Below are 27,093 nucleotides of genomic sequence, written 5' to 3' on the forward strand. Positions count from 1 at the left end.
GCACTATACTGTACACTCTCCCACACACACATACACACACACACTCTTAAATACTCACACGCTCATGCAGACCCTCTCTCATTCAAACGCTCTCTCTCATACATACACCCTCCACACTCATACCCTTGCACACACCCTCTCACAGGCTTATACTCCATCACACCCGCACACACACTTTATCAAGCTTTCACACGTGCAAATACACTCAATCTCACGTGCACACACTTTCTGTCTCTCTCATGCACGTGCTCACGTTTATAAGTCTATGGGATGAATTTGTATTTGCAGAATTATATTTGCAGATACATTCTATTTTGCTCAAAAAATGCACAGTCTGTAGGCAGTCAATGCAGACAGTTAATACACATAATATTTTGTAAATTCCACTTTGGAAATAGAACCAGTCTGACTCAAGGTTGAAACACAGACAGACTCTAACCTCACACCTTTAATGCATTGTCTGAACTGAGATGTCACCTTTTGTTATGAAACCTTAAATTATCTCGAGAAGGTGACCTAAAAGAAGTTCTGGGATTTACATATAAATGAGCCAAAACCTGCAACCATTCTAAAAGAAGAAAGACTTAACAATCCAGGTTTGTTCAATGTATCATTTCAGTTGCATGACACTGTAATCTTTTGCTATAAATTGCGTCTGATGATCTTATTCTCCACAATCATCTGATGAAGGAGCAGTGCTCCGAAAGCCAGTGCCTCCAAATAAACCTGTTGGACTATAACCTGGTGTTGTGTGATTTTTAACTTTGTCCACCCCAGTCCAACACCGGCTCATCCACATCAGAACCACCATTGTGGAATTCCCATGTAACATGGGAAAAGAGAAGAAAATGAAGAATCATTCAAATAGATGATGAATGTGGATCAGGATCATCAGTTAGTTATACTCTCCAGCTAGATTATTCTTGCAGTTAAAACTTGAACAATTCGTATCCATTCATGGGATGTGGCCTCACCAGCTTAGACAGAATTATGGACAAATGTATCTGCAACAGGTAGATTGGTGAGGACAAGGTCAAGAATGTTTTTCCTTCTTGCTGGTTCCCTTACCATCTGATGTGGACCCAATCTGGCAAGTGTATACATTAGGACATGGCCAACTCATTCAGTAGTGGTGCTACCGAGCTACTGTTGATCAGAGGTATTGAAGTCCATCACCCAGAATGCACACTCACTGCTTCCTCCAAGTGGTGTTGAATGTAAAAGGATTAATGATTCATCAGCCAAGTGGGGTTATTGGGTGGTAATCAGCAGGAGGTTTCTCGCCACGTTTGACCTGATGCGATGTGATTTTTAAAAATTCATTGATGGGATGTTGATGTTACAGGCTAGGCCAGCATTCATTGTCCATCCAAAGTTGTCCAGATGAGTCAACACATTGCTGTAGGTCTGGAGTTGCCCATAGGCCGAACTTCATGGTGTTCGCAATCAATGTTCAGGTTTCCCAGGGCATGACTATGTCAGTCTGTTGCTTGACTACAGTGTGAGACTGCTCTCTCAATTTTTATGTATATTCATAAAGATGATTTTGCAGGACCAAAATGCTTTGTTGCCTTTTTCATTTCTGGTGTCTAGTTTGTTGCCACGTGGCCCATCCAGTTTCATTCCTTTCCTTAGACTTTGTAACAGTTTGATATAACAAAGTTTCTTGCTTGGCCACATTGCTGTTGTATGTAGAGCAGATCAAGTAAAAATGGCAGATTTCCTTTTCTAAAGCACTCTAGTGAACCAGATGAATTTTAAGACAGTCAACAATGATCACATTCGGCTATCTTTCAATTCCAGATTTCTATTGAATTAAAATTTCATAATCTGCCATGATGGATTCAAATCTATATCTTCAGAATATTAGTATGGGGCTCTGGATTACTGCTATGCCACCACTTCTCCAGTATATGAGAAATTATAACAAGATATAATAATGTAGAAATTATTATGTTTGAGATTATTAAAACTATGTTAAGCCAAATTCTGGATCCTGAATCAAAATTGGTATTTTATGTAAGAAAATCCCTTAAATGATAGAGTCCTGAGGTTATACTGACACCTAGTGTAAGATATGGAATGGTTATTGTTGGAATCTAAGGGGCCCATATTCTGCCATCACTTAATGAGAACAGGGATTAAAACTATAACAAATATTGCAGTATCAGGTAAATTCTGATTGTTCTTTTATCTAATAATGCACTTAGTATATATCACAGTGTTAAATCTTGTACATTACATACTGAGTTAAAACTGTCAGTTTAGAATATAAGGTAGTAAGGACAACAAATTCTGAAAACAGCATCACAAGGTATGTCCTTTCTTATGCATAGGCTAGACCCTTCAGCTATGTCATTACAGTGATATACAATTGTGAAGGAGTTGCCCTAGAATTTCTGAACGATGAACTCTCATAGCATCAGATCAAAATTGGTCAGGGAAATCTCCTGCTGATTACCACCTATTGCCCCCACTTTGCTGCTAACTCAGAACTATTCTATGCTGAACAGAACTTGGAAGAAGTAATGATGGTGGCATGAGCAATGATGTAGTCTGGATGGTGGACTTCATTATCTATAACCAAAAGTGGCTAAGTTGCACCAACACTGATCAAGCTGGCTGAGTCCTAAAGGATATAGCTGCTAGAGTGAGTCTGAGGCAGGTAGTGGGGAATCAACAAGAAAGATCTAGTTGACCTCAGCTTCACCAGTGTGTCTCTCTTGGATGCAGCTGACCATAGCAGTATGTAGACGTGACCGCTGCAAAGTCTTTGTTCGTACAAAGTTATATATTCATACTACAGACACCCTTGCTAAATGACACTGACTTTGAACAGAAGGAGCAATTCAGCAGTGGACATCCATGAGGTGCTATGAACCATCAGAAGAGAACAGTGGCCTAACCATGCCTTACAAGGGAAGTTAGAGAGAGTATTAGATGGAAAAAGAAGCATCCAAATTGGCAAGCAGAAACAATAGACCTGAGAATTGGGAACAGTGTACAAGTCAGCAAAGGTGGACCAAGGAATTGATTAAGAAGGGGAAAATAGAGTATGAGAGTAAATTGCAGGGAACATAAGAACTGACTATAAAAGCCTATATTAGTAGAGCAATGGTGTTGGAGAAATTAATGGGATTAAAGACTAGTAAACCTCCAGGGGCTGATAATCTACATTGCTGAGTGCTTAAGGAAATAGCCCTAGAAATAATGGATGCACTGGTGGTCACGTTCCAAGATTCTTTAGACTCTGGAATAGTTCCTACACATTGCAGGTTAGCTCATGTAATCCCACTATTTGAAAATAGGAATTATTGACTATTGAGTCTGATGTCAGTAGTGGGGAAGATGCTAGAGTCCATTACCAAGGACTTTATGGAATGAGTACTTCGAAAACAGCGGTATAGTCTGACACAGTGAGCATGCATTTACAAAAATGAAATCATGCCTGACAAATCTACTGGAATTCTTTGAGGATTTAATAGTAGATTTGATCAGGGGAGCCAGTGGGTGTGATTTATTTAAACTTGCAGAAGGCTTTCGATGAAGTTCCACATAATGTGTAAAACTAAAGTGTATGGGATATTGGCTGATGTATTGAGGTGGATAGGAAATGGTTAGCACATAGGAAACAAAGAGTAGGAATAAATGGGTCTTTTTCTGAATGGCAGGCAGTGACTAGTGGTGTACTGCAAGGATTAGTACTGGGACCCCAGCTGTTCACAGTATATGTTAATGATTTAGATGAAGGAACTAAATATAATATCTCCAAATTTGCAAATGACTCAAAGCTGAATGGAAGGGTGAGCTGTAAGGAGGATGCAGAAATGTTGCCGTGTGATTTGGATAAGTTGAGTGAGTAGGCAAGTGCAGTATAATGTGGATAAATGTGAGATTACCCACTTTGGTACTAAAATAGGAAGGCAGATTACTACTTGAACAGCTATAAATTGAGAGAGGGGAATGTTCAACAAGACCTGGGTTTCCTCGTGCCCCACTTGCTAAAAGTAAGCATGCAGATGCAGCAGGCAGTAAAGAAGGCGTTGGTCTTCATAGTGAGAAGATTCAAGTACAAGAACAAGGATGTCTTACTGCAGTTATACAAGGCATTGGTGAAGCCACACCGGAATAGTGTATGTAGTTTTGGTCTGGTTATTAGAGGAAGGATGTTCCCAGTGGTTGGGAAATCCAGTACCGGGGGTCATAGTTTAAGGATAAGGATCTTTTTGAACTGAGATGATAAGAAATTTATTCACCCAGCGAGTGCTGAGCCTGTGGAATTCACTACCACAGAAAGTAGTTGAGGCCAAACCATTTTAAGAATGAGGTAGATATAATTCTCTGGCTGAAGGGATCAAGGGATAAGAGGGTATGGATGAGGGTATGGAGCTTGATGATTAGTCATGATTATATTGAATGGTGGAGTAGGCTTGAGGGGTCAAATGGCTCTCTTGCTCCTATCATCTATGTTTATATGTAACCTTATGGCCCAATACGACCCACGGCGCTAAAATTATCATCGGGTTGGGAGACCAGCTCTGGTTCAGTAAAGAGTGCAGAAGGAAATGCCAGGAGCAGCACCAAGTATACCTAAAAATGAGTTGTCAACCTGAAGAAACTACAAAACACGTCTACTTATATAAAAACAACAAACTGGATGCTGGAAAACTGAAATAAAAACAGAAGAAACTCAGTCCTGACAAAGGGTCACTCGACTCAAAATGTGAACAAAGAACGATGTCAGGCAGCAGAAGCAACATGTAATAGGCAGGGCTAAGCGATCCCATAATCACAAGATCTAAGTTCTGCCGTCCTGAAAGATCCTGTCATGAATAGTGGTGGATCATTAAACAACTAACAGATGGTGATTACTCTACAAATATCCCACCCTGAGGTTTGGAGGAGACCAGTATATCAATGCAAATGACAACATTGAAGTATTTGATCCACTTCAGCCAGAAGTGCTGAGTAGATTATCCATCTCAGCCTCTTCCTGAGAACCCCAGAATCTCAGATTCCAGTCTTCAACTAAAGCTCTTTATTCCACATGAAACTGAAACATGACTGAATACGCTGAATAAAAGAAAAATTGGGGGCCTTGACAAAATTCCATAACAGTACTGAAGACTTGTGCTCCAGAATTAGTTGCTGCCGAACTGTGCTGTTCCAGTACAACTACAACTGTAACATCTACCCAACAATATGGAAAACTACCCAGGTATCAACATCCCTAAGCTGCATGGATGTATAGTTGTTGGGAGGTTCCACAGTTTCTGACGGGCGTGTCAAAGCAGTGGCTTCTACTTTAGGAAGCTGCTGACACACAGACCTCAGCTATCCATGCAGCAGGAAAAATATTAAGAGGGAATATTGCCAGGTATGTTGTGAATACAAAAAAAAAACAAAAGGACAAATTCAACTCCGTTAATTATCATCAATCTATTCTCGATCATTAGCAAAGTGATGAAAGGGAGCATCAAAAATGTTATCTGGTGCAATTACAAAGGAATAATCTGTTCATTTAAGTTCAGTTTCATTTCTGCTAGGTCCCCAAGTCCTTAAAATCTTGGTTCAAACAAGGTTAAAAGAGCTGAACTCCAGAGGTGGGCTGATAGTAACTGCCTTTGACATCAAGGCAGCATTCGACTAAGTATGGCATCATGGAACCTTAACAAAACTGGAGTCAATGGGAATCAGGGAAGTCATACCTAGCACGGTAGAAGATGGGTTTGTTTCTTGGAAAACTCAAACAACTCGGCCCAAATGCATCACTGCAGGAGTTGTGTCCTAGGCCCAACCTTCTTCACCTGTTTGACTGGCACCTTATCCACCCCACCTTCAACATTCATTGCCTTCACACTGATGCACAGACAGCATCTTCCAAACTGATGACTTCTACGACCTACGTGGACTAGAGCAGCAAATGCATGGGGACACCATCATCTGCAAGGTACCCTCCAATATATACCATCCTGTCTTGGAACTGTATCACGATTTCTACATTATTGTTGGATCAAAATCCTGGAACTCCATTTCTAACAATACAGTGGGTGTTCATACTCTAGCAGTTCAAGGCAGCAGCTCATCATAGCTTTCTCCAGGGCAATTACAGATGGGCATGTCCTAGTCAGCAACACCTACAGCCCTTGCACAAATAATAAAAAAAACAACCTTGAGTTGATCATGGACAAGCACTAAAAAGAAATGGTAGATTGGTATTGCAGCAGTGTCCTTTTGCTGTGTTAAATGGAGAAATTCCAATGAACTGCTATAATGGAGGGTATCAATAATGTTTAGAAAAGAAGTTGTGCTAAATTTAGAAGCAAACTTTAGGAGATCGGAAGATGGTAGATCCACAGCTTTGAGGTTGTTAGTAAGAAATAGTTGAAGTGGAGATATGAAATGGAACTTATTTTCAATGCTATTACTACTATAACGCAGATTTATACGATAATGTTATGTACTGATTTGTTTATTGCTTAGTACTATATGGAATGACTGATCTGTCTGCTTTGGATAGGTAGGAACAGAGTTCACTACAATTCTCTACAACTTCATGTGTAACAGTAGCTGTGTAGGTGGAATGAATCGACGACCTATCCTCATCATCATCACCTTAGAAACAAGAGAGTGAGTAGCCATCTCTAAAGAATGTTGTTTTACAATCACTGTTGTTCAGTTTCAAAGTCATTCATAAAAGGCACAAGAGGGAAAGCTGACATTCAGGGTAAATGGTTGAATTTTAGCAGCCTTCTGGGGATGAAATCAGAGGCAAAATGGCTTGCAAATTACCTGTTGACTTTCCATTGCTATTCCATTTGCCAATGGTGAAAAAGTGGCAGATGGTTCATGCACCTAAAATGCAACTGAAACACTTAAGTGACCATTTAAGGATCTGTTCTCATCTTGTTGGCATTTTATAAGTGGTTGGGCGTCCCCAGACCTACCTTTGAATTGGATGTTTGATGTTGGCAACAGTCTGCTGTCCTGACTGGGAGTTACTTAGCCTTTGCCACTGTGCAGTCCAAGGTTCTGCTACCCACCAAAGCAGGATTGTCTCCCATTTTGGCTAGAAGCTGCTGGACCCTTGCCACCTCCAGAAAATTCATCACTTTGTATCACCATTTGGAAGTTACTCAAGGTGATTCTGTTCCAACCATTGTACGAATCTGTATTCTCTTTCCCATCCTTGCTGAAAAAATTTTGTTCCCTGTCTCCCAATGGACCATAAATATAACTTCTTCCCACATATTACGGATCCAGAGTCTGGCCTCATGCAACCTAAGTCTCTCAAGGCTTGGATTCTTTAGTTTTATCAATTATATCTCCAGTGCAGGCTCTCTCCTTCATTGCATCTTCAACTGCCTTTTCCCCCTTCTGAGGAACAATCTGCAAAAATCTTTCTACCTCCCTTTCCATATTTAAAAGCCTTCTTAAATAATTTCTTCAACCAGAGGTTTCTGATCCTTCTGATTCCCACAAAAGTACAATATTTGCTCCAGTTCTCCTCTATGTGAAATGCCTTTGAAGGTTTTTCCTCAGTAGAGGTAGCATAGCTACTTGGGTTTCATTGGGTGATGGTCATGGTGAGGTTCATGCAATTCTCTGTCAAATGAATGCCCTTGTCATCTCCTTCAGTGGCCAGGTACTTGGACGCCGCTCATTTGAAGGTCGAATTTGTGCTTGCCCAGGAAGAGATCGAAAAGCAGATGAGGACCATTACCGTGAGCAGCAAGCCATCAATGAGAGTGCAGCAAAGAATGGAAATGGTAACAAACGCAGTAAGTCTTGCAGGTCTGAATACAGGCAGGTGATGAGTTTAATGGTTGAAGGTGCCATTGGTGTCATTAGTATTAAAATTAGATTAGACAGTATGGCATCCTCTGTCTTGGTCTTCCATGCTATAGCCTTCAAAAGCTGAGAGATCAACCTGGTCTTAGTTCTCACTGTTAAACTTCTCATTGTCCAGATTATCTTGAAAGGTTTCTGTTTACTGTCATTAGCCATGCAACCTCTACATACAATGACACAAATACAATGAGATCATCAATTCAACATAGATAGGAATTCCCTGGCTGCATGACACCGCTAGTTAGTCCACAAAGGCTACAATAGACAATAGGTGCAGGAGTAGGCCATTCAGCCCTTCGAGCCAGCACCACCATTCAATATGATCATGGCTGATCATTCCTAATCAGTATCCTGTTCCTGCCTTATCTCCATAAGCCTTGATTCCACTATTTTTGATGCTACACATTACCAAACCATTGTTTTTATTTTATTCACAATTAAAATTCTATGTTACTGTAAGAAAAACATGGGATTTAATATCAAACTTCTGTTCAATATAAACTCATAACAACCTTTATGCTGCCCAATCTGGCCTGGGGTAATTTAGGAGATTCAAAGTGAAATATCTTAGAAAAGATTATTAAGTACAGAGGAATGACAATGAAAAATGACTAGATGCTACTGTCTTTTGTGTTTCAGCCTTCAAACAGACACCACAGGGAGTTCAGGGGCCTAATCCAGGTATCAAAAAGAGGAGGCATGGAGACGAGGAGTTCTTCTATGTACCTGTGAGTATTTGCTTCTTTAGCCATCGAAGCAATCATGTTGGCTCCTTAGCTCATTCTATACTTATTTCTCTACCACTTGTAACAACAGGAAGCTTTCACAGTTAAATAGTTCAGTGATGTTTGCAGAAACAGGGCTTAATCTGCAAAGTAGGATCGGGTGCTTGCAGTTCTCCACTCCTGTTTTGTGTGTGAATGTAAGCAAGAATACTTGATGGACTATTTAATGCAATCTTATTCTCGCCCAATTCTCAGACAAGCTCTCATTTTATGAGCTGTTGCAGTGCAGTGGTAATGTCCCTTCCTCTGAGCCAAAAGGCCCAAGTTTAAGATCCATCTGTTTCAGAGATATGTCATAACACATCTGAACAGGTTGATTAAAAATATCAATGCTCACCCAATATCCATATATGCACACTTCCAAACACTGATCACTCGGATCAGTAAGCCTAGCCAATTAATCCATTCCCAACCCCCAGCACATCTGTAGTTAACTGTTGCACCACCACCAACCAGACCAAAATTAGATGAATCTTTACATTTGTTTCCTTTTCCATTTGATTATATTGATCAATAACAACTTTCATCTATTCAACACTTTTGCAAATCGTTTATTGACTATGTTGTTAAAGAAACACAGGACTTTGATTAAGGACAAGGACTATCAGCTAGGATACACGTTGTAGTTGTAAGTTAAATACCTGTGATGCTGCATCCTATTAATAAACCAACTATCAAAGAAAAGAATTGAGTCTTACTTTGTAATTCACAATCTGTCTTAGAAACATTTAATACCCTTAACATTCCAGGTACTTCCAAAGCAAAGTATAAAGAAATGGGATACTGTGTTATGAGGAATCACATTACTAAATGGTATTCAAAGAGATAGATCCTTAAAGTACAGTTGAGAGAACTGGTCTAGACAAATAAATCATAAGTTGAACATTGGTGGAGAAAAGGCACCTCTTTACAAAATAAGCAGTATCACTATTGGACAGTGGAACAGTTCACTTTCTGCAACCCACTCCCCAAAATTTTGAAAAAACTATACTTTTAAATAATGTTTATATTAACCAAAGCGAAAGATGATAATAAAAAGACTTGTAATTATAGAATGCCTTTTATACCCCGAGGATCTTCAAAAGCACATTACAGTCAGTGAAGTACTTTTGAAATGTCATGATGGTTATGATACAGGAAAATCTGCAACTGTTTTGCACACAGTAAGATCCCACACCCAGTGATGAGATAATAATTAGAAAATCTTTTCTAATTAGTTAAGGGATAAATATGAGACAGGTTGCCATAGCTCCCCTATTCTTCGATTGTGCTTTGCGATCTTTTACATTCATCTAAGTAGACTGGACATCAATTTTACAACCCACCTGAACATCGACACCTTCAACAGTGCAGTGCAACACTCTGTTTTACTACATTGGGAGTGCTAGCTTAGACTTTATACACAAGTTCCTGGCATGAGACTTCGATTCACAACCATCTGAGTCAGAGGCAATACCACCCACTGAATCACAATTGGGACCAAATGTTGAGCAAAGGTACAGGTTTCAATTTAGAGTGTCCTGTGTCAACATCAAAAGTTTTTAGGTTATTCGTAATTTGCATTTTGTTGTAGAATAAACTTCCTTGTTCTGATTTTTCCCCACAGATGCTGCCAGACCTGCTGAGTTTCTTGAGCAATTTCTGTTTTTGCTTCACACTTACTTGTGCTCTGCTACACCCTCAGCCTCAAAAAAGCAGCCCCGTGATATCAATTTGGTATTTCTATTTTCTACACATACTATCCTCAAGACTTCACTGATTGAGATAGGTTAACTGACAATTACTGCAGCAGTATAAAAATTATTTGTGCAATGAACCCACAGCTGTTACTAGGAATCAGAGATGTAATGTAGTCATGGAAAAGCACTTAGAGCAAATCACATACCCACTGCCTTGGGAATACTGTATGTCCCAGTGTGACTGTTTGCTAGGTTTCTGTTCTTGGTACCTGATAGCGAAAATTCATACCTGCAATTTTGGACCTTGACAGAAATTCAGTTTTAATTTAGTTTTTAAACTGTATTAAAAATGGATCAAAGTGTGATGGGTTCCAAAAACCAGCAATCCTCTTGCAGCTTCTCTTCAATGAGATGAGTTACGCCAACTGGTTCACTTAGCTGCCTTGGCAAAAATAAACCAAAAATGTCCAAGTTTCTGTCCCTGAAATCTGTACTTAGTTTGTTGACCTCAACTTTAGCACTAGTTGGAGTGCTACAGTTTCCCTGGGCCATTGAGAGGATAATTCACCCAGGGTTCTTACTATTTTTTAATTCAGTGGTTTCCAGTTATTCAGTGAGATATGATTTGATCTGTCTATGCTTTCTGAACAATGCTTGGGCAAGATCAAAAATTAGAAAATCAGAGGAGAAAGAAGGGGAAAAATACCTTTTCTAAAAAATTAGGTAACAATTATGAGTATTAGAAATTAGTCTGATAGTCTCAATATTGCCCACAGGTACGAGGAAGAGAGAATTTTGAAGTCCTCATGAAGATAAAGGAGAGCCTGGAGCTGATGGAATTGGTGCCTCAGCAGCTTATCGACTCATACCGGCAGCAGCAACAGCAACTGCTTCAACGCCAGTTAGTTCCTATATCATTCCTTTTACTTATTATTACTTAGGTACTTTTCAAAGTTCCTGCAACCATTCCAGTCCCTTCATTTTTTAGTCTAAAATACTCTCTCATCATCTCTTTCATTGAACAATGGCCATCAGCAAGAGACAGATTCCTCCCCAACTTTGATATTCAGATGACAGAACCCATTCCTGCTGTGAAGTAAGACTGCTCATAAGCTTTGTCCTTGGCCAAAACCAAAAAGACACTGGATTGTGAAAAACTCACTAGAATTACTCAGAAGCTCACTCCCCACATTTCTATCAGTAATTACATAATTGCCAAACCCAAACTGAACCACAAGTGTAGTCAAACTTGAGATAAAGATATGTTTGCATTCTGCACATCTAGCCAATTGCAGGGCAATAGTGTAGCAGCTGGTCTTTATTCCTTTTAGACAGCATTGGGTCTTACTGAGTTATGATTCTACAACTATTCACAAACTTGCAGTTCCTTGCCTGGGTGTCCATTCGTCAACTGAGTGTCAGCAAGCTATTCAGCTGGGGAGAGTGTTGCAATAAAGTCTGATCTTGTTCTTGCCTGACATTTGCATATATTTGTTTCCGAGTAGGCATCATGGTTAGCCTTCAGGATTGGCAGCATTCGTGGGTTTATCTCTCTCTCTAGTTATAGATGCTGAGAATAAACTAGCTGGTCTCAACCAAAAGACTGAACCTGAGAATTTTGAATTCCATTTGGCTCAGTTTCTTACCCATTTCTTTCATGTAGCTTTAGCGAGCATAACAAGTGAAGGAAAGTTCCTAATTCTTTGTAACATGTGGAATAAACTTGCTTTCCAAACTTGCAAATCATTCTTTTATTTTGTTTTGAGCAGACAGCAGGCTTCATCTTCTTATGGCACAGTGATACCACCCACAAGCAAGGTACCCAACATGATGAACAAACTGCCTTCTGTCAACCAACTGGTGGGACAGCCTTCCCAGCACAGCCCAAGTACCTCAGCCAACCTTGGACATATGGGTAATTCAACACAGGCACTGTGCATACATAAGGACTTTGGTGCCTTTGAGGATGTGCACATTTATTGACCTCAAGAATCAGCATTACATGGGAATGTGATATTTCTCCTTTCCATTATATTACCCAACAACCTGTTTCAATTCAAAATCTTAACATCAGCCCCAGCTACTGTATTCTCTGATTTATCCATGTGTGGTCAGATTTTATTAATTTTATTGAGACACATCCACTTGTAATGATTTTGTCCCTTGTAAACATTTTAAATCGATCCATTGTCAGTCATTCCCTTTGGTATAGTCCCCATTTTCACTCCCTCAGATTCAAGAGAAGAAGAATGACTCTAGTGTTAATTGGTTTAGCTATTCATCGCCAAATTTGTCTCATTCAACAAATACTATTGGGTCTCATCTTCCTATGCCAATATTGCCCACTAGTTCAGAGTCATCCTGGAGAGGAATGATATCCCAGAATTTCTAGCTCTGCTCTCTCTTTCCTTCAACTTTTTGGAGGAGAAAGTGAGGTCTGCAGATGCTGGAGATCAAAGTTGAAACTTTATTGCTGGAACAGCACAGCAGGTCAGGCAGCAATTCCTGAAGAAGGGCTTATGCCCGAAACGTCGAATCTCCTGTTCCCTGGATGCTGCCTGACCTGCTGCGCTTCTCCAGCAACACATTTTCAGCTCTGATCTCCAGCATCTGCAGACCTCACTTTCTCCTGCAAATTATCATGCCATCTACAACCATCCTTTCCTCTCCAGTCCCACAATATTTTATCACCTAAGTTTGTAATCATTTTTTCACAATTCTGTGTTTGAATTTCTCCAGTCAGGATTCCATTCCTTTCATGGTGCTAATCAAAATCGCAAAAGCCATCCTCTGTGACCACAATAGCTTATATATCTTTATCTTCCTCAAAATTTCTACATGCTTTGACAGGATCAACCACTTCATTCTCCTTTGACACATTTGTTCTGCTGTTAAGCGCAGTGGGACCCCTTCACTTTTGACAATGTAATCAGAACCATCTGCAATAATGGTTTCTCTTCCCTTCTCCTCACCATTATCTTTGGAGTTTTTTCTAAGGATCCATTCAGCGTACAATGGAATGTCTCATACACAGGAGAAGTGATTTCTCAACTTTAAACAAACATACTGAAAAAGCTGAGCAGGTCAAACAACACCTGTAGAGAGAAACAGTTTCATGTCAAGATGACCATTCACCAGATTTCCAGCATCCACTGTATTTTGCATTTATATAGTTGTATAAGTGATTCCCAAATTAAGTGTTCCTAATGTAAAGCAGCATTCAGGGAGAGTACATTCAGGAAACAGCAGGTCCATGCTCAGAAAACCTCGATGTGAATACCAGTTTCTTCCCTTTCAAGTATATTCTGTATATTCAAATATATTTCAAGTTCAATTCTGGTCTCCCTGCTGTAGGAAAGATGTTGTGAAACTTGAAAGGGTTCAGAAAAGATTCACAAGGATGTTACCAGAATTGGAAAGTTTGAGCTATAGGAGAGGCTGAATAGGCTGGAGCTATTTACCCTGGAGTGTCAGAGGCTATTGGGTGATCTTATAGAGGTTTATAAAATCATGAGGTGCATGTATAGGATGAATAGCCATTTCCCCAGGGTAAGGGAATCCAAAACTAGAAGGTGTAGCTTTAAAGTGGGAGGAGAAAGCTTTAAAAGGGACGTAAGAGGCAACTTTTTCCATGCAGAGGGTTAGAGGCTGGTCCAATTACATCTAAAAGGCATCTGAATAGGAAAGGTTTAGAGGGATATGAGCTAAATGCTAGCAAATAGAACTAGATTAACTTATCTGGTTGGAATGAATGAGTTGGATCAGTGTCTGTTTCTGCGCTACATCTCGATGACTCTATATTTGGGCACTTTTGTAAAATATGAATAATGTTTTCTACATCCCAACAAAGTATCTTTTGTGCTAACAAACTGAAGCAAAGGTGGCAAACATTTCATCAACCACCAATAAAAAGTCCAGAGATTAGAAGAAATCAGCATTGAAACAGAGGGATATTGCCTTCAAATTTTTAAAATTGTGTTTCTGCTTTGTAGGCCAAACTCTAATGAACAGTCACCATCATCATCACCATCATCATATACCAACTAATGGCAATGTGAATGGAGGAAATTCCTCACAATCGGCAGGCATAGGGCCAACTTCACACTGCACTCCTCCCCCACCCTACACCGCAGACCCAGCTTTAGTCAGGTAAGCCGTCAGTTTTACACCGGATAGACCTTTTGCAGATGATCAGCTGTGGATATTTCTTGCCTACAAAGATACCAATTAATTAACTTCATGTAACTTGAAGTCACGAAGGCTCGTGTAATGATGTAACTGTAACTTGATATTCAATTCTTGGATTAGCAAAACAGATTTACCTTTCCCAGTGATGCATCATGGTGAACCTATAAGCAGTTGAGCCAGCAGGGCTTCATGGTACAATCTTCGATCTCTGCTTTTAGCTGATACCTGCCAGAGTAGTTGTAGTGATGTCATATGTCCCTTTGATCAGAAAAGATAGAAATTACTCGGGCTTTCCCTCCTCACAATTCAGCAGCCCCTGCTGGAAAACGAGCACTGCAGATGGTGCTTGAGGACAGGATCAGTCTTGGAAACTCTTCTCAAAGTCAAACCTGCCAACATTCACTGTTTAGATTCAAAAGTGAATAAAAATCATTTTTGAAGAGAGAGGCATCAGAAGGTGACAAGCAGCTTAGGAAATGTCCAAGTCACATCCTTCAGAAGAGAAAAGGTTAGGTTGGTGAGAATAATAACTTCAAATAGTGATTGGGTAGATGCTGTTATCCAAGGTGCCCATATTAGCATTCAGCTCAATTAAATCTGTAACATTTTCTGGTTAATAAACCTGTAATATTTTCTGGTCAGCCCATTCAAGCTCAGTAAACCTGTACTGTTTTGTAGTCAGCCTCATTCTATGTATTTATTGAATTTTCTTTCATAGTTTTTTAACAGGTCTGGGCTGTCCTAACTGTCTGGAATATTTCACCTCACAAGGGCTGCAGACAATGTACCACTTGCAGAACCTTTCCTTGGAGGTACTGTTTACAATTACTTAGGTGGTTATGAACAGAAATAATGACAGCTGGGTTCTTCCCCTTCCTGAAAAATAATGCAAAAGTGTGGCTCATGCTTTGGTAGAATTCCCTGTGTCTCAAGAGTTCTCAATCTTGACTATATCAGTTTGGTGAAAGCACATAGCAAATGGGGAATTCCCACCTTGAGGGAGGGGAGAGCCTTCATTAGCGTCTCCTTAGAACAACTTCCTCGCAAACCAGATAGTATAAGGAACCCATTAGTTAAGCAGTCTGTAGACAAAGCCATATTGAAGCATGAGGTGTTGATGCACCCAATATGCTATAACAATGCTTTTTTAAAACTACTTAGATGTAACATTGTCCCCATTCCTTCATCCTATTAAACAATTGTTTTAAAGTTCACTTGCCCCCTTCGCCTTCAATGAAGGTGTTTACTTTTGCTTGGATACAGTTCTGTGACCAGTGAATAAGTCAGAGTACTGTGCCATAATTATAATATTTTACGTCTGTCTCTGTCGATCCAATCCTTACCTGACATAACATGCCCAAAGTCTAAGAGGGGATCACTAAGTTGAAAACAGTAACAGAATTCAACCTGATGTTTCATTCCTTTCCCTGGCCCTCAGGCACAGAGGCTCATTGTTAACATTAGAATTGCTACTTAGTAGAGACCAGCTAATAAACCATGGCTTGCCTTTTCCAGTCTATATTGTTCAGTTGTACACTATGTTTACCAACAAAACTATCAGTGAATTCAAGAGAGACCAGAATAACCTTCGGTCCTTCATCTGCAAATGCTCCACTTTTTTTTCCTCCTAATAGATTTGGACTTTTTAAAAAAATTTCTCCCATCCTCTCCCCTTCTTTTTGATAACGTTGTCCAGGGACAGAGTGGCCGTATGGGAATTTAGAAGATAAGTGGTTCCATGAAAATTACTAAATTATTATCTAAACTCCTTTCACCATCACTGTTTTCTCTGTGAGTGCCTGGAAGAAACCGTTCTGAAGAAGCCATTTTATCTGTAGCAATGTTCCTTCTAAGGTCTTTGGGTGCAACTCACCCTCTAACAGGTTGCTCAAGTGCCCATTCTTCTTGTGTGATCTCAGACAGTGAATGCTGGGAGGTATCCAACCATAAGGGAATTACAACCTGATCCAGTGTCCATCACAAGCACTTTCCAGCAGGAGTCACTTTTTTCAATGTGCTAGATCACTCAGATGTTTAAAGGCTTGTTTCAACTTTCTTAGGGCAAGATGATGGACAGTAGACAACATATTGCTATCAATTATTGTATTCCGAGAATTCACTTAAATACTCTGGTGCATTCTGTTACTAGGTCATTTAAAGTTACCCTTTTCTTCTTCATTAGGATCTGGGAGCACTAAAGATTCCAGAACAGTACCGCCTTTTGATTTGGAGAGGGCTTCAAGAGTTCAAACAGGGGCACGACTATAGCTCGCAGCAGCTGATCAGGTCAAGCAACAACACCGGCACAATCAGTGGGGAACTACAGCGCCAACGGGTGATGGAAGCTGTCCACTTCAGAGTGCGTCACACCATCACCATTCCCAATCGGGGGGATGACTGGGGAGACTTTGGTTTTGATGTACCAGACTGCAAGACTCGGAAACAGTCAATCAAAGAGGAGTTTACTGAAAGTGAGCTAAATTAAAGACAGAAAAGGGAAATGCTGATAAAAACAGAAACCCTGCAGTTTTCCATCTTGCTAAAAGCACTGACTGTTGTAAAATAAGCTGAGAGCGTGTACATACCATATATGCTGTAATGCTACAAACCGTTGTCCCTGGTGGGTTCATACCCATGCACATTGAATACTTTATTTGCAAAGCAAAAGGGTTTGGATAATCAAACATGGATCATTGGATCACCTCATCATTGGTTCTTCTTCCAGCTACATTTTTTCTTCTTTCCTTGTCCTTTACCTTCATACAATCAATTCCAACCAGGAGGGCAGATTCCCTCCTTCCAGATTTACACAAGTGCCACAATCCCTACATCCCACCAATCCATGAATACGGGTCTATGGAACTTCTTGTTCCATTTAAACTCAGCAAATTCCACATTCCTCCTACCTCCACCTTTATGTTCTGTCAACCTCTTGGGGTTTGACATACATTGACTTTTTACTGGTCTCCCAAATTATCTTTCTAAACATTCAAAGTTTGTCCGTTCACTGCAGGAGGGGGTGGGTTTGCTGTTCCTCATTATTTGTAAAATTGTAAACTTCCATAGTTGAGATTTTTTTTCCTTGATGGTAAAGAAATTGTTTGGTAACGTGAACAAAATATGTACTTAAATTTTACAATCACTCCAGTCAGAAAACATTTCAGCTCTATTACAGATCTCCCATCCTTATCTAGTTCTGGTCTTTGTGCACGTTCTCTAACAGACATCTTGTGGGATGGTGAGCATGGCTAGGAAAAAGGATAGAAGCTGAATGAGTGGGGCAATGTGAACATTTTAGAGTTACCATTAAAGTGAAGTGACTTGTGTGTCCCAGGGAGGGAGGGGGGAGTTTGATAGCTTACTGGATGAGGGCAGTCTTCTAAGAACTCTGGGAGTTAAATATACACTGGAAATATGAAATAAAACAAAATGCTGGCTATATACTGCAGCCCGCACAGCATTAAAAATGAAAAATCACACAATAGCAGGTTATAGTCCAGCGGATTTATTTGGAAGCACTAGCTTTTGGAGCACTGCTCCTTCATCAGGTGGTTGTGGAGAACAAGATCATGATCACAGAATTTATAGTCAAAGGAGTCCAGTGTCATGGAGATGTGATACATTAAAACATGAAAGATTTAATCTAAAATTGTTTAGAATAGGATATGCTGGTTTCTGTTCTTTGTCATGTAAATCCCAGAACATCTTTTAAATTACATTCTCAAGATAGCTCAGCACAGATAGACTTCACACCTATTGTTAGAAAAGCTGAGAACAGAAACCAGCATATCCCATTCTAAAAGATGAAAGATTTAATCTAAAATTGGTTAATCACACATCCATGACACTGGACTAATTTGACTATAAATTCTGATCATGACCTTGTTCTCTATAACCACCTGATGAAGGAGAGCACTCCGAAAGCTAGTGCTTCCAAATAAACCTGTTGGACTATAACTTGGTGTTGTGTGATTTTTAACTTTGTACATCCCAGTCCAACACTGGCTCCTCCAAGTCATAGCATTAAAAAAAATAGAATAACTTTTCAGTTATGGAACTAAAAACTGGAATGGAAACAAACCTTTTAAACATGTTCCAAAAAATTCAATATTTCTCTTTAGTATTTATTCTATTTCCTTTTGCCAACATAAGCACTCATTGAATGGACTCTTGTGCCTTCCCACATGGTGAGTTTAGTCATGGGGAGCATTTAAAAGAGTGACATGTGTGCACCTTGCTCCCTTCCTGCCTGCACCTGCATTAAGTCCATGGTTGGGAGTCTATGTCAAATGAAAACTTCCATGGCTATTTTTACCCATTTAAGGACGTCAGTCCACAAATTCTTGTCCAGCAGGTGGATGTGTTTGGCGGGAGGTATCTCCCCTTCAAAGACATGCAGTGCCCAAGTGAGAAATCCAGCATCGGGAAGGGTAGTGGAGCAGAAGACTGGGTGGAGATATTAATGCCCTTGCTGCTGACCCTACTAAAACCCCCTTACTGCCATCACTGCCTTTCCCCTGGGTCTGTCCACAAAATCAAGCCTTGTGTGTGTGTGTGTGTTGTTCTGATAGCAATCACCACCTCTGCATAGGCTTTACCACTCACGAGAGTTGCTGGTCAGGAGCTCTTGGTACGTGAGACTTTCCTTGACTCTTTGAAGGTCTGTCGCTGGTCTGTTAAATGCCTGATTGGCAAAGAGGCAATTTAGGGTTCTTGCTAGCTCTCCAGTAGCTGACACAAGATTTTGTTAATCTCACCAATTCTCTGAAGGGATTGGTGATCTTCCAGTTCCTGAAAAGCATCTATACCTGACCCAAAAGCAATTTTTTTTCTTCTTTTCTAAACTCTTTGGCATGAGCCAGACTGATGGGATGACAGCTGTACCACATCATCAAGCAATCTGTTCGGGACCAATTGGTTATTCAGAACTCACCAAGTTAATTCTTGATCCAATCCAGTGCAAAACATCAAAGGAACAGGAAATTTGCAGAGGGTAAAACAAGCTGCCATTTTGCTATTGCTTTTTTAGTATACTGTCCAAGAGGAATTTCAACTCTATTTTAATGTTCAGTTGAACCTTTAAAATCTACATGAAGGCTATCCTTCGGGGTGGCACGGTGGCTCAATGGTTAGTACTGTTGCCCTACAGTGCCAGGGATCTGGGTTCAATTCCACACTCAGGTGGCTGTCTATGTTGAGTTAGTACATTCTCCCTGCGTCTGCATAGGTTTTCTCTGGTTTCCTCCCACAGTCCAAAGATATTCAGGTTAGGTGGACTGGCCATGCTAAATTGCCCATACTGTTCTGGGATGTGCAGCCTCGGTGGATTAGCCATGGGAAATGCAAGGTTACAGGAATGGGTCTGATGGGATGCTCTTCAAAAGGTCTGTGTGGACTAGATAGACCAAATAATCTGCTCCCACTCTATAAGAATTCTATAATTCAAGTTGTCTCTAGCCCTCTGCATAAATTTGCCTGCCTTATCATTCTCTTACGTAGTTGAAATTCTCATCCCTACCTTTACCTCTATGGTTAGCTCTACCAAGTCTGCTTTGAGAGCCCAACTATGTTATATCAAATTGCACATTGTAATCACCTGCATCCTCGTATTAAATCCTGATTATCTATGACCTGTTACCCTCAGGAGGTGAGATCAGTTTCTTATTCCCATAAGCACTATTTCACATTCTTTGCCTTTAATCATTTGTAGCTCAGGACTTTGAAATGTCATCCTTAACCAATGCCCCTTTCCTCCAAGTCTATTTGACAACACTTCAGTTACTTCTGTAAATCTTCTGTAAAACACTTCATGTTTAGTGAAGTACTTTGTGATGTCCTGTTACGTGCTGGTATAATCTGAGCAATTGTTGTTGCTTAGCAGGGAGAAGGTAGGATTATCCTTACTATTTAAACAAACTGAGTGCCAAGAATAAGATTTTTTGTTAATTCAACTGGAAGCTTCACATATTCAAGAACCATAAACAAGAGTACAATGTAATCCTCAATTCTTACTTATTCCATGCATGGCATTATATTGATAGTAAATTTAACAATCAGAATAAATAACAACAGTTTTAGTACGATCTTGAGAAGTAACAATGATGTCATCATCCAATTTGAGTAGGAAATAATAAGAAATACGAGGTGGCCATTTGGCTCCTCAAAACTACTTGGCCATTCAGTAGTATCACAGCTGATCTGAGATTCCTCACCTCCACTTTCCCTGTGACCCCTGATTTCTCCTACTGACAAAACATATCTATCTTTGATGACATTATTTGTTTCATTAAAAAAGACAGAAGACAACTTAATTTAAATTTTGAGATTAGAAGATATTGGGGATGGTGAACGGGGTTTATGGGGACAAGCTGGGTTATTATTCAACCTTGATCTCATTGAATGGCAAAACAACAGGTTTGAGAGGATGCACAATCTATTGATATTTTTTATGTGCATTAACCTTTAAAGAGGACTCTGATTTATACCCACAAACTTGCGCATTTTGTTCTGGTTTTAATCAGCTTTCACAGCTCATACTTCACAACTTGTTCCTTGTTTTTTTTCTGAGCATAGCAGACACTGAGTCATAGTCATGCAACGTCAGTCCAACTAGTCAATGGCGCACATAATCCCAAACTAAACTAGTCCCATCTGCCTGCTTCTGACCCATATCCCTCCAAACTTTTCCTATTCATGTATTTATCCAAATGTCTTTTACATGTTGTAATTGTACCCCCGTCCATCACTATTTCAGGAAAGTCATTCCACACACAAACCACCCTTCGTCTAAACAAAATTTGTCCGTCATGTCTTTTTTAAATCCCTTTCCTCTCAACTTAAAAATGTGCCCCCTTAAGTCTTAAAATCCCCCATCTAACGGAAAAGACAACTACCATTACCCCTCATTATTTTATAAACTTCATTAAGGTCCTTCAACTCTGGTTTTAGTAGAATTTGTTATTGGCATACCCATCCCTCCAGTTTAATCCAGAGAACCATAACACCAATTTTGCGTTCAAGGAGAATATCCAAATGACAATACCATTGGAAAACTGTACGCAAGCTCTCATCCTTAAGTGCTAGTAACATTGGGTAAAATAATTGCTTCAGAAAATTGATGTTGCCAACATGTATCACCTTTTTTAAAAAAAATTCACTTATGGGACATGGGCTTCGCTCAGAGCCAACATTCATTGTTCTGAGAAGGTAGTGGTAGATTTTTAAAAAAAAATTTAACCTATTTTTCTCAACTTCAGCAATGTAATTACACAACTCTGGAGCAGTTGGGACTTGAATCTGAATCTTTCGGGTCCAGAGGTATGGACGGTGATCCAGAGGGGTGGCACGGTGGTTCACACTGCTGCCTCAGAGCGCCACATACCCGGGTTTCATTCCAGCCTTGGGCAACTATCTGTGTGGAGTTTGCACATTCTCCCAGTGTCTGCGTGGGTTTTCTCCACGTGCTCTGGTTTCCTCCCACAATCCAAAGATGTGCAGGTTAGGTGAATTGGCCATGTTAAATTGCCCATAGTGTTCAGGGATGTGTAGGTTAGGTGCACTAGTCAGGGGTAAATATAGGGTCATGGAATGGATCTGGGTGGGTTACTCTTTGGAGGGTTGTGTGGACTTGTTGGGCTGAAGGGCCTGTTTACACTCCGCTGGGCTTCTATAATACCTCAAATACCCATACCCATTGATTCTTCAGAGCAACTAGCTATTCTTTGATTGATTAAATCCAAGATTTCCTTTGGTTAGAACATCACATTGGGGAACTTCGGAAGGACAGCAACCACTGCGTTATCTAAGGATAAATTGCATATTTGCATTCTGTTTAGGCATGGGGAGAAGGCATATAGCAGTCAGAGGGATGCTGGAAATTGTAATTTTATATATATGCAAGAGCATACCGTGACTTACAATGGTATACAATTGAGGTGTATTTGGGGAATTGAAGGCTCCTTTCAATTTAAGACTCAACGTGTTGCTTGTCAGAATAATTTTCTGCATGACTTTCGTTCTCTTCCATTCCAGCGCCTGGTCCATTCATTTCAGGTTTTTATATGCATGCTAGATTTTTTTAAAAAATGAAATTCTTTGGAGTGCTGGCTCTTGAGCAAAGCAACAAATTCCATTTTATTAAATTGTGTGTGTATATATATTTTCTGATGTATTGTGCAGTGTACACACCTTGCAGGACAAGGGAATTCTACCCCTTTGTTGTATTATTTCATAAGAGAATCTTCTAACCACCTGTGGTAGGTACAGAATTGAGTTGTATAGACATTACAGCTAGAACTAGGTGGTTTTGTATTTGTGCTGTTGTGAAAAGTACTGAGTTCCTGGAAGTATCTTCATAGAGAAAATGAAACAAAGAGAAAACAGTGGATTCCAGAAAGAAAACTAAAAGGTATTGGAAGTACACAGTGGGTTTTTCACCAACTGAAAGGAAGACGACTGTTGAAAATTAACTAGTTTTTCTAGTTTTCTTTTCAGGAATTAACTAAGATACTGTGTATTTCTAACCCCCTCCATTTTCAGAACTGGGCAGACTAATTCAGCACCTGAAACAAAGGGAGGGAGAAAGAACAAGCAGAGACTAGGGACAACATCTTAGCTCCATTTCAATCTTTGCTGTGCAAAATTAATTCAAAACATTTATTAGCTGATCAATGCTTCACTGCACGAGTTGAAGGAAAATTGTGTTATGTTTTATTTTAAAACCACCAGACCTTTCACATTTAAGATATTTCTACCCTTTCATAAAACCTGCCTGGTACAGTTCAACTGGCAAATAGCCGGTCAGATTTTAATGTCCAGTTCAGTTTGCACATCTGAGTGGAGTCTATTTATGGCTTCTTAAAACTATAATGAAGCGACTGGTGCAGGATATGCTTAATATTCTGGGCTTCTATAAAGTTTGTGCAATGGAGCTAGCAGATAAGGATCATTGGTCAGACAACAGAGCATTAATACATGTTCAAAACAAGAGTGGCCAACTCTTGTGAAATATTCATGGAGATTATATGACAATCTTCTCAAATTCCTCCGCACACAGGATCTCCAAAATACATAATCAATAAGTGCTCAATGTTTTGGGATACTCAAGACAATTCTGGATAGTTGCCATACCTATACTACATCAATAGTATTGCATTTACAGAGGAAAAGCAGGTGGTGACAAAAACAGGGAGTCTTTTTTCAAAATAAACACACATGGGATAAGCACTCAGAAGCTCTTTCTAAGTAATGTGCCTGGAATATTATCCATGACTTTTTTAATGAGGTCAAATGCAAGTTTATTAAAGTTGCTACATAGAACATAGAAAAATACAGCGCAGTACAGGCCCTTTGGCCCTCGATATTGCGCCGATCAGAGATTGAGATAATTAAGGCCCCTACCTTCCTCATTCTGATTAAGTGGCTTGTACTCTCTCGTGACATGGAATGAGATTTTCAATGGTGTGCAATATTGTCATTGTACAGTCATATCACTGTTGCTGAGAGGTTTAAATTAATCTGTGCACTATTTTAAGATTACTGGTTAATGGAGTCCAGTTAAGTTTACACCGGTGTTATTTCTCACAGCACCGTGCATCCATGTGACTGTCTGTGTGGAGTTTTGCACATTTCCCATGTCTGTGTGGGTTTCCTTTGAGTTCCTCCCTCAGTCCAAAGACGTGCAGATTAGGTGGATTGGCCGTGCTAAGTTGCCCTAGTATCCTGGGATATGCGGGCAAAGTGGATTAGCTAAGAGAAATGCAGGGTTACATGAATTATGTGATGGGGGGGGGGGGGGGGAGAAGGTGTGTGTGTGTGTTTGGGTAGGATGATCTTCGGAGGGTCAGTGTGAACTCGATGTGCTGAATGGCCTGCTTCCACACTGTAGGGATTCTATTTGAACATGTTTAGTGATCTGTTTACTGCACTAAAAAATGTCTGACATCAACTTGCTCCGTCTGATCTTTTAAAGCTTTGTTGAGACAAATAATGAGACAGCATCTGCCACAGCTCAAGGCAATGATTGGCAAACAAAGATTTAGTCTTTAAATCCTTTCACTGCTACAACAGATCCCTCTCAGAATGACACTGGCAGAATTTTACCACATTGTCAGGTAAATGATTGCACTGTGGCATTGTGACTAAACATAGATTTCTATTTTATCAATGATGGAGAGAATATTTCCATTTGATTTTCTCACCTTCAGTTGACAGAAGAGATCAGAGAAGAACAAGATTAAATTATTGAATAGTGTTAAAACATGATCAAAATTTCACTCAATTCCTGATGTCCTTAACCTTAACTCACCTGTTTTGTTAAGTCCCTCAGCACACCTTTCAAAATAATAAGATTTAATAGATAGTGAAAACAAACCTAACTCATTGATTTAAAAATCAATTGATTTCTTAATAATATTTCTCCCCTTATCTCCTGAAGGTGTAAATGGTCCCTGTTCCACAGATAACATACCCTCTAGTCCAAGGAGTATTTCTTGATTTGTGAGATCAGATAGTGAGTGTCTAAAGGTTTTTCAACTGCAGGATGCATCTCGACTGAGCCCAGTGTTGTCTTCAACCAACAATCTTTATTGACTTTCATCCTCATCCAAAATGCAAAGACTAATTATAGAGATCCTCTTGTCATCCTGTTCGAGATCAGCTAACTCTGTTGACTGGGACTAAGTTCTGAGGTCAAGTCTAACTTGCCATCAAGTTTTAATTGACAATACATATATCAGTATTTTTATGAATACTGAGAGAATATTATGAATTCAGTTAACCATTATGAATGCTCTCAAACAATAAAAGACTCAACAAATTTGCCTGTAATCAGTCAGTCAATGTATCGAATTATCAGACAGGAAAAGTACAGCTGGTCCTTCCAATCTTTCCATCACTGCCGTATCATTTCAAGCTAATAATTTCTCACTCTTTGTCTGGCTGTGCAATCCTTTGGGAAGAGAGTCAAAAAGGCATAATATACTCTGGAAAACTTCTCTCTGAACATTTCAAACAAAATTAGTGTTGGAGATCACATGGATTAAATATTTTCTATAAAACTCATTCGATGCAATGGGATCTCTGCTTTGTCTAGACCAGCACCATCTTTAAAGGAATGCAGTGAAGACCTATCACACCCAAACTATTGACCAAAACACACACAGGCTATGATACCATGATTCATTCTGAACACCCCTGCTTTATAGTCACTTTCTAAACAGGTGTCGTGATTTGTATTTTGGAATTAGCCTGCCATTTGCTCACTATCTGAATTCACACAGAAAGAATGTGTAAGGTACCATGCACACACCATGAAGGTGTAGCCCAAAGAATTGATGGAACAATGGGAGTGAGTGGGGGGTTCAATATTGCACATGTATTCCCAGAGTTTTGAAAGCAACAGACTTTCATAGCAGTCACCCAGAAACAATCTGCAATTTTGAACTCACTGCTCTAGGAGGTCTTTCTCAATCATAAACTGGTGCACACTGTAAAATTATATTTGGGCCACTTGTGTGTGACCCTACGCCTCTGAATAGTAGCAATTTAAAGCACTTTATTGCTTTAAACATTTAAGATTTTAAAAGTTCAATGTCAACTAATGCTTTTTAAGCCAGTATTAATTGTTACCTTATACTCCAAACAAGTTGTAACTGTGTACTTTTTATTATTTGTAATGTATCCTTTGAAATTATGTTTCAAGAAATTTTGTAACACAATAAAGCAGATGGATCCTGTATCTCTGTGATTGATATCAGTTTTTCTTTCTCAGAATTCCTCTAAGGAAACCATATCATGAGTGAATAGGTCACTTCATTCCATGGAATTGTGGTTTTTAATCTTAATATTTAATCAGTGATACGAAAATAAAAAAAATCATTGCACATGACATTCGTAAATTGGGTTCACTGATAAGAGTGAAGTCTTTGCAAGTCATGGGTGCTGTGAAGCTTTGTAGGGTAAATACACAGTCCTGGACAACAACAACACTTGCAATGTTGTTTATTGATTTTTTTATTAAGCAGGAATTTTATCTTTAGCAGTTTCTTTTTCACCCATTTGCCATCCTAAAGATATTAACTTATGTTTGAGGTGTAGTTTAGATGGCGGCTACTGCCTTTCTGTATGACAGCTGGTGCCACTTGCTTAGGTGGTATGGTTAGGTATTTGACAGATACACAAGTTTATAAGAGAAGTCACTGAACACAGATTGCAACATATGTATAAGATCTTGTGACTGTTTTAAAACGTTGGGAAATTGTCCCCAATATCCCAGCATGAATCAGTTCTTACCACCATCATTAAAAGACAGATTAGGTCATTATCACATCCGTTTGTGGAATTTTGGAATGTGTAAATCACAGTATGCTTTACGACAGTGATACTCTTCAAAAGCGCTTAATTAGTGCAAACATTTTAAATGTCTTGAGCACATGAAAGGAACAATTTTAATGCAATATGTGATGCATTTCCCACAAAAAAAAACTTATTTTCCTGTATACTGTCAAAAAATATTTGGCTAGACACCTTAAGTGTGCAACCTACAAGGTTACATACCAAGAGCCAGGAAGTTGCTCAGACTAGTTGACTGC

At 39.5% G+C, this 27,093-nt stretch overlaps 1 protein-coding gene across 5 annotated transcripts in view; it reads left to right on the plus strand.

Moving 5' to 3' along the window:
* The window catches only part of tp73 (tumor protein p73), a 241,559-nt gene extending 215,321 nt beyond the window's left edge, over positions 1 to 26,238 (plus strand). For 3 of the 5 annotated variants that reach the window (XM_043676040.2, XM_087980373.1, XM_043676044.2), the window contains 8 exons: positions 6,521 to 6,630; positions 7,639 to 7,781; positions 8,491 to 8,579; positions 11,092 to 11,216; positions 12,085 to 12,230; positions 14,308 to 14,464; positions 15,222 to 15,315; positions 16,686 to 26,238. In XM_043676040.2, the coding sequence (XP_043531975.1) occupies positions 6,521 to 6,630; positions 7,639 to 7,781; positions 8,491 to 8,579; positions 11,092 to 11,216; positions 12,085 to 12,230; positions 14,308 to 14,464; positions 15,222 to 15,315; positions 16,686 to 16,988 (1,167 nt within the window). In that variant the 3' untranslated portion in view covers positions 16,989 to 26,238. The remainder of the gene's footprint in view (positions 1 to 6,520; positions 6,631 to 7,638; positions 7,782 to 8,490; positions 8,580 to 11,091; positions 11,217 to 12,084; positions 12,231 to 14,307; positions 14,465 to 15,221; positions 15,316 to 16,685) is intronic. The other 2 variants (XM_087980374.1, XM_087980375.1) reach the window with 2 other exon arrangements.
* Positions 26,239 to 27,093: the final 855 nt, after the last annotated feature.

This window comes from Chiloscyllium plagiosum, unplaced genomic scaffold (genome assembly GCF_037043375.1).
Source record: "Chiloscyllium plagiosum isolate Xiang-an unplaced genomic scaffold, Cpla_swu_hap1 HiC_scaffold_37, whole genome shotgun sequence".
Lineage (NCBI taxonomy): Eukaryota > Metazoa > Chordata > Chondrichthyes > Orectolobiformes > Hemiscylliidae > Chiloscyllium > Chiloscyllium plagiosum.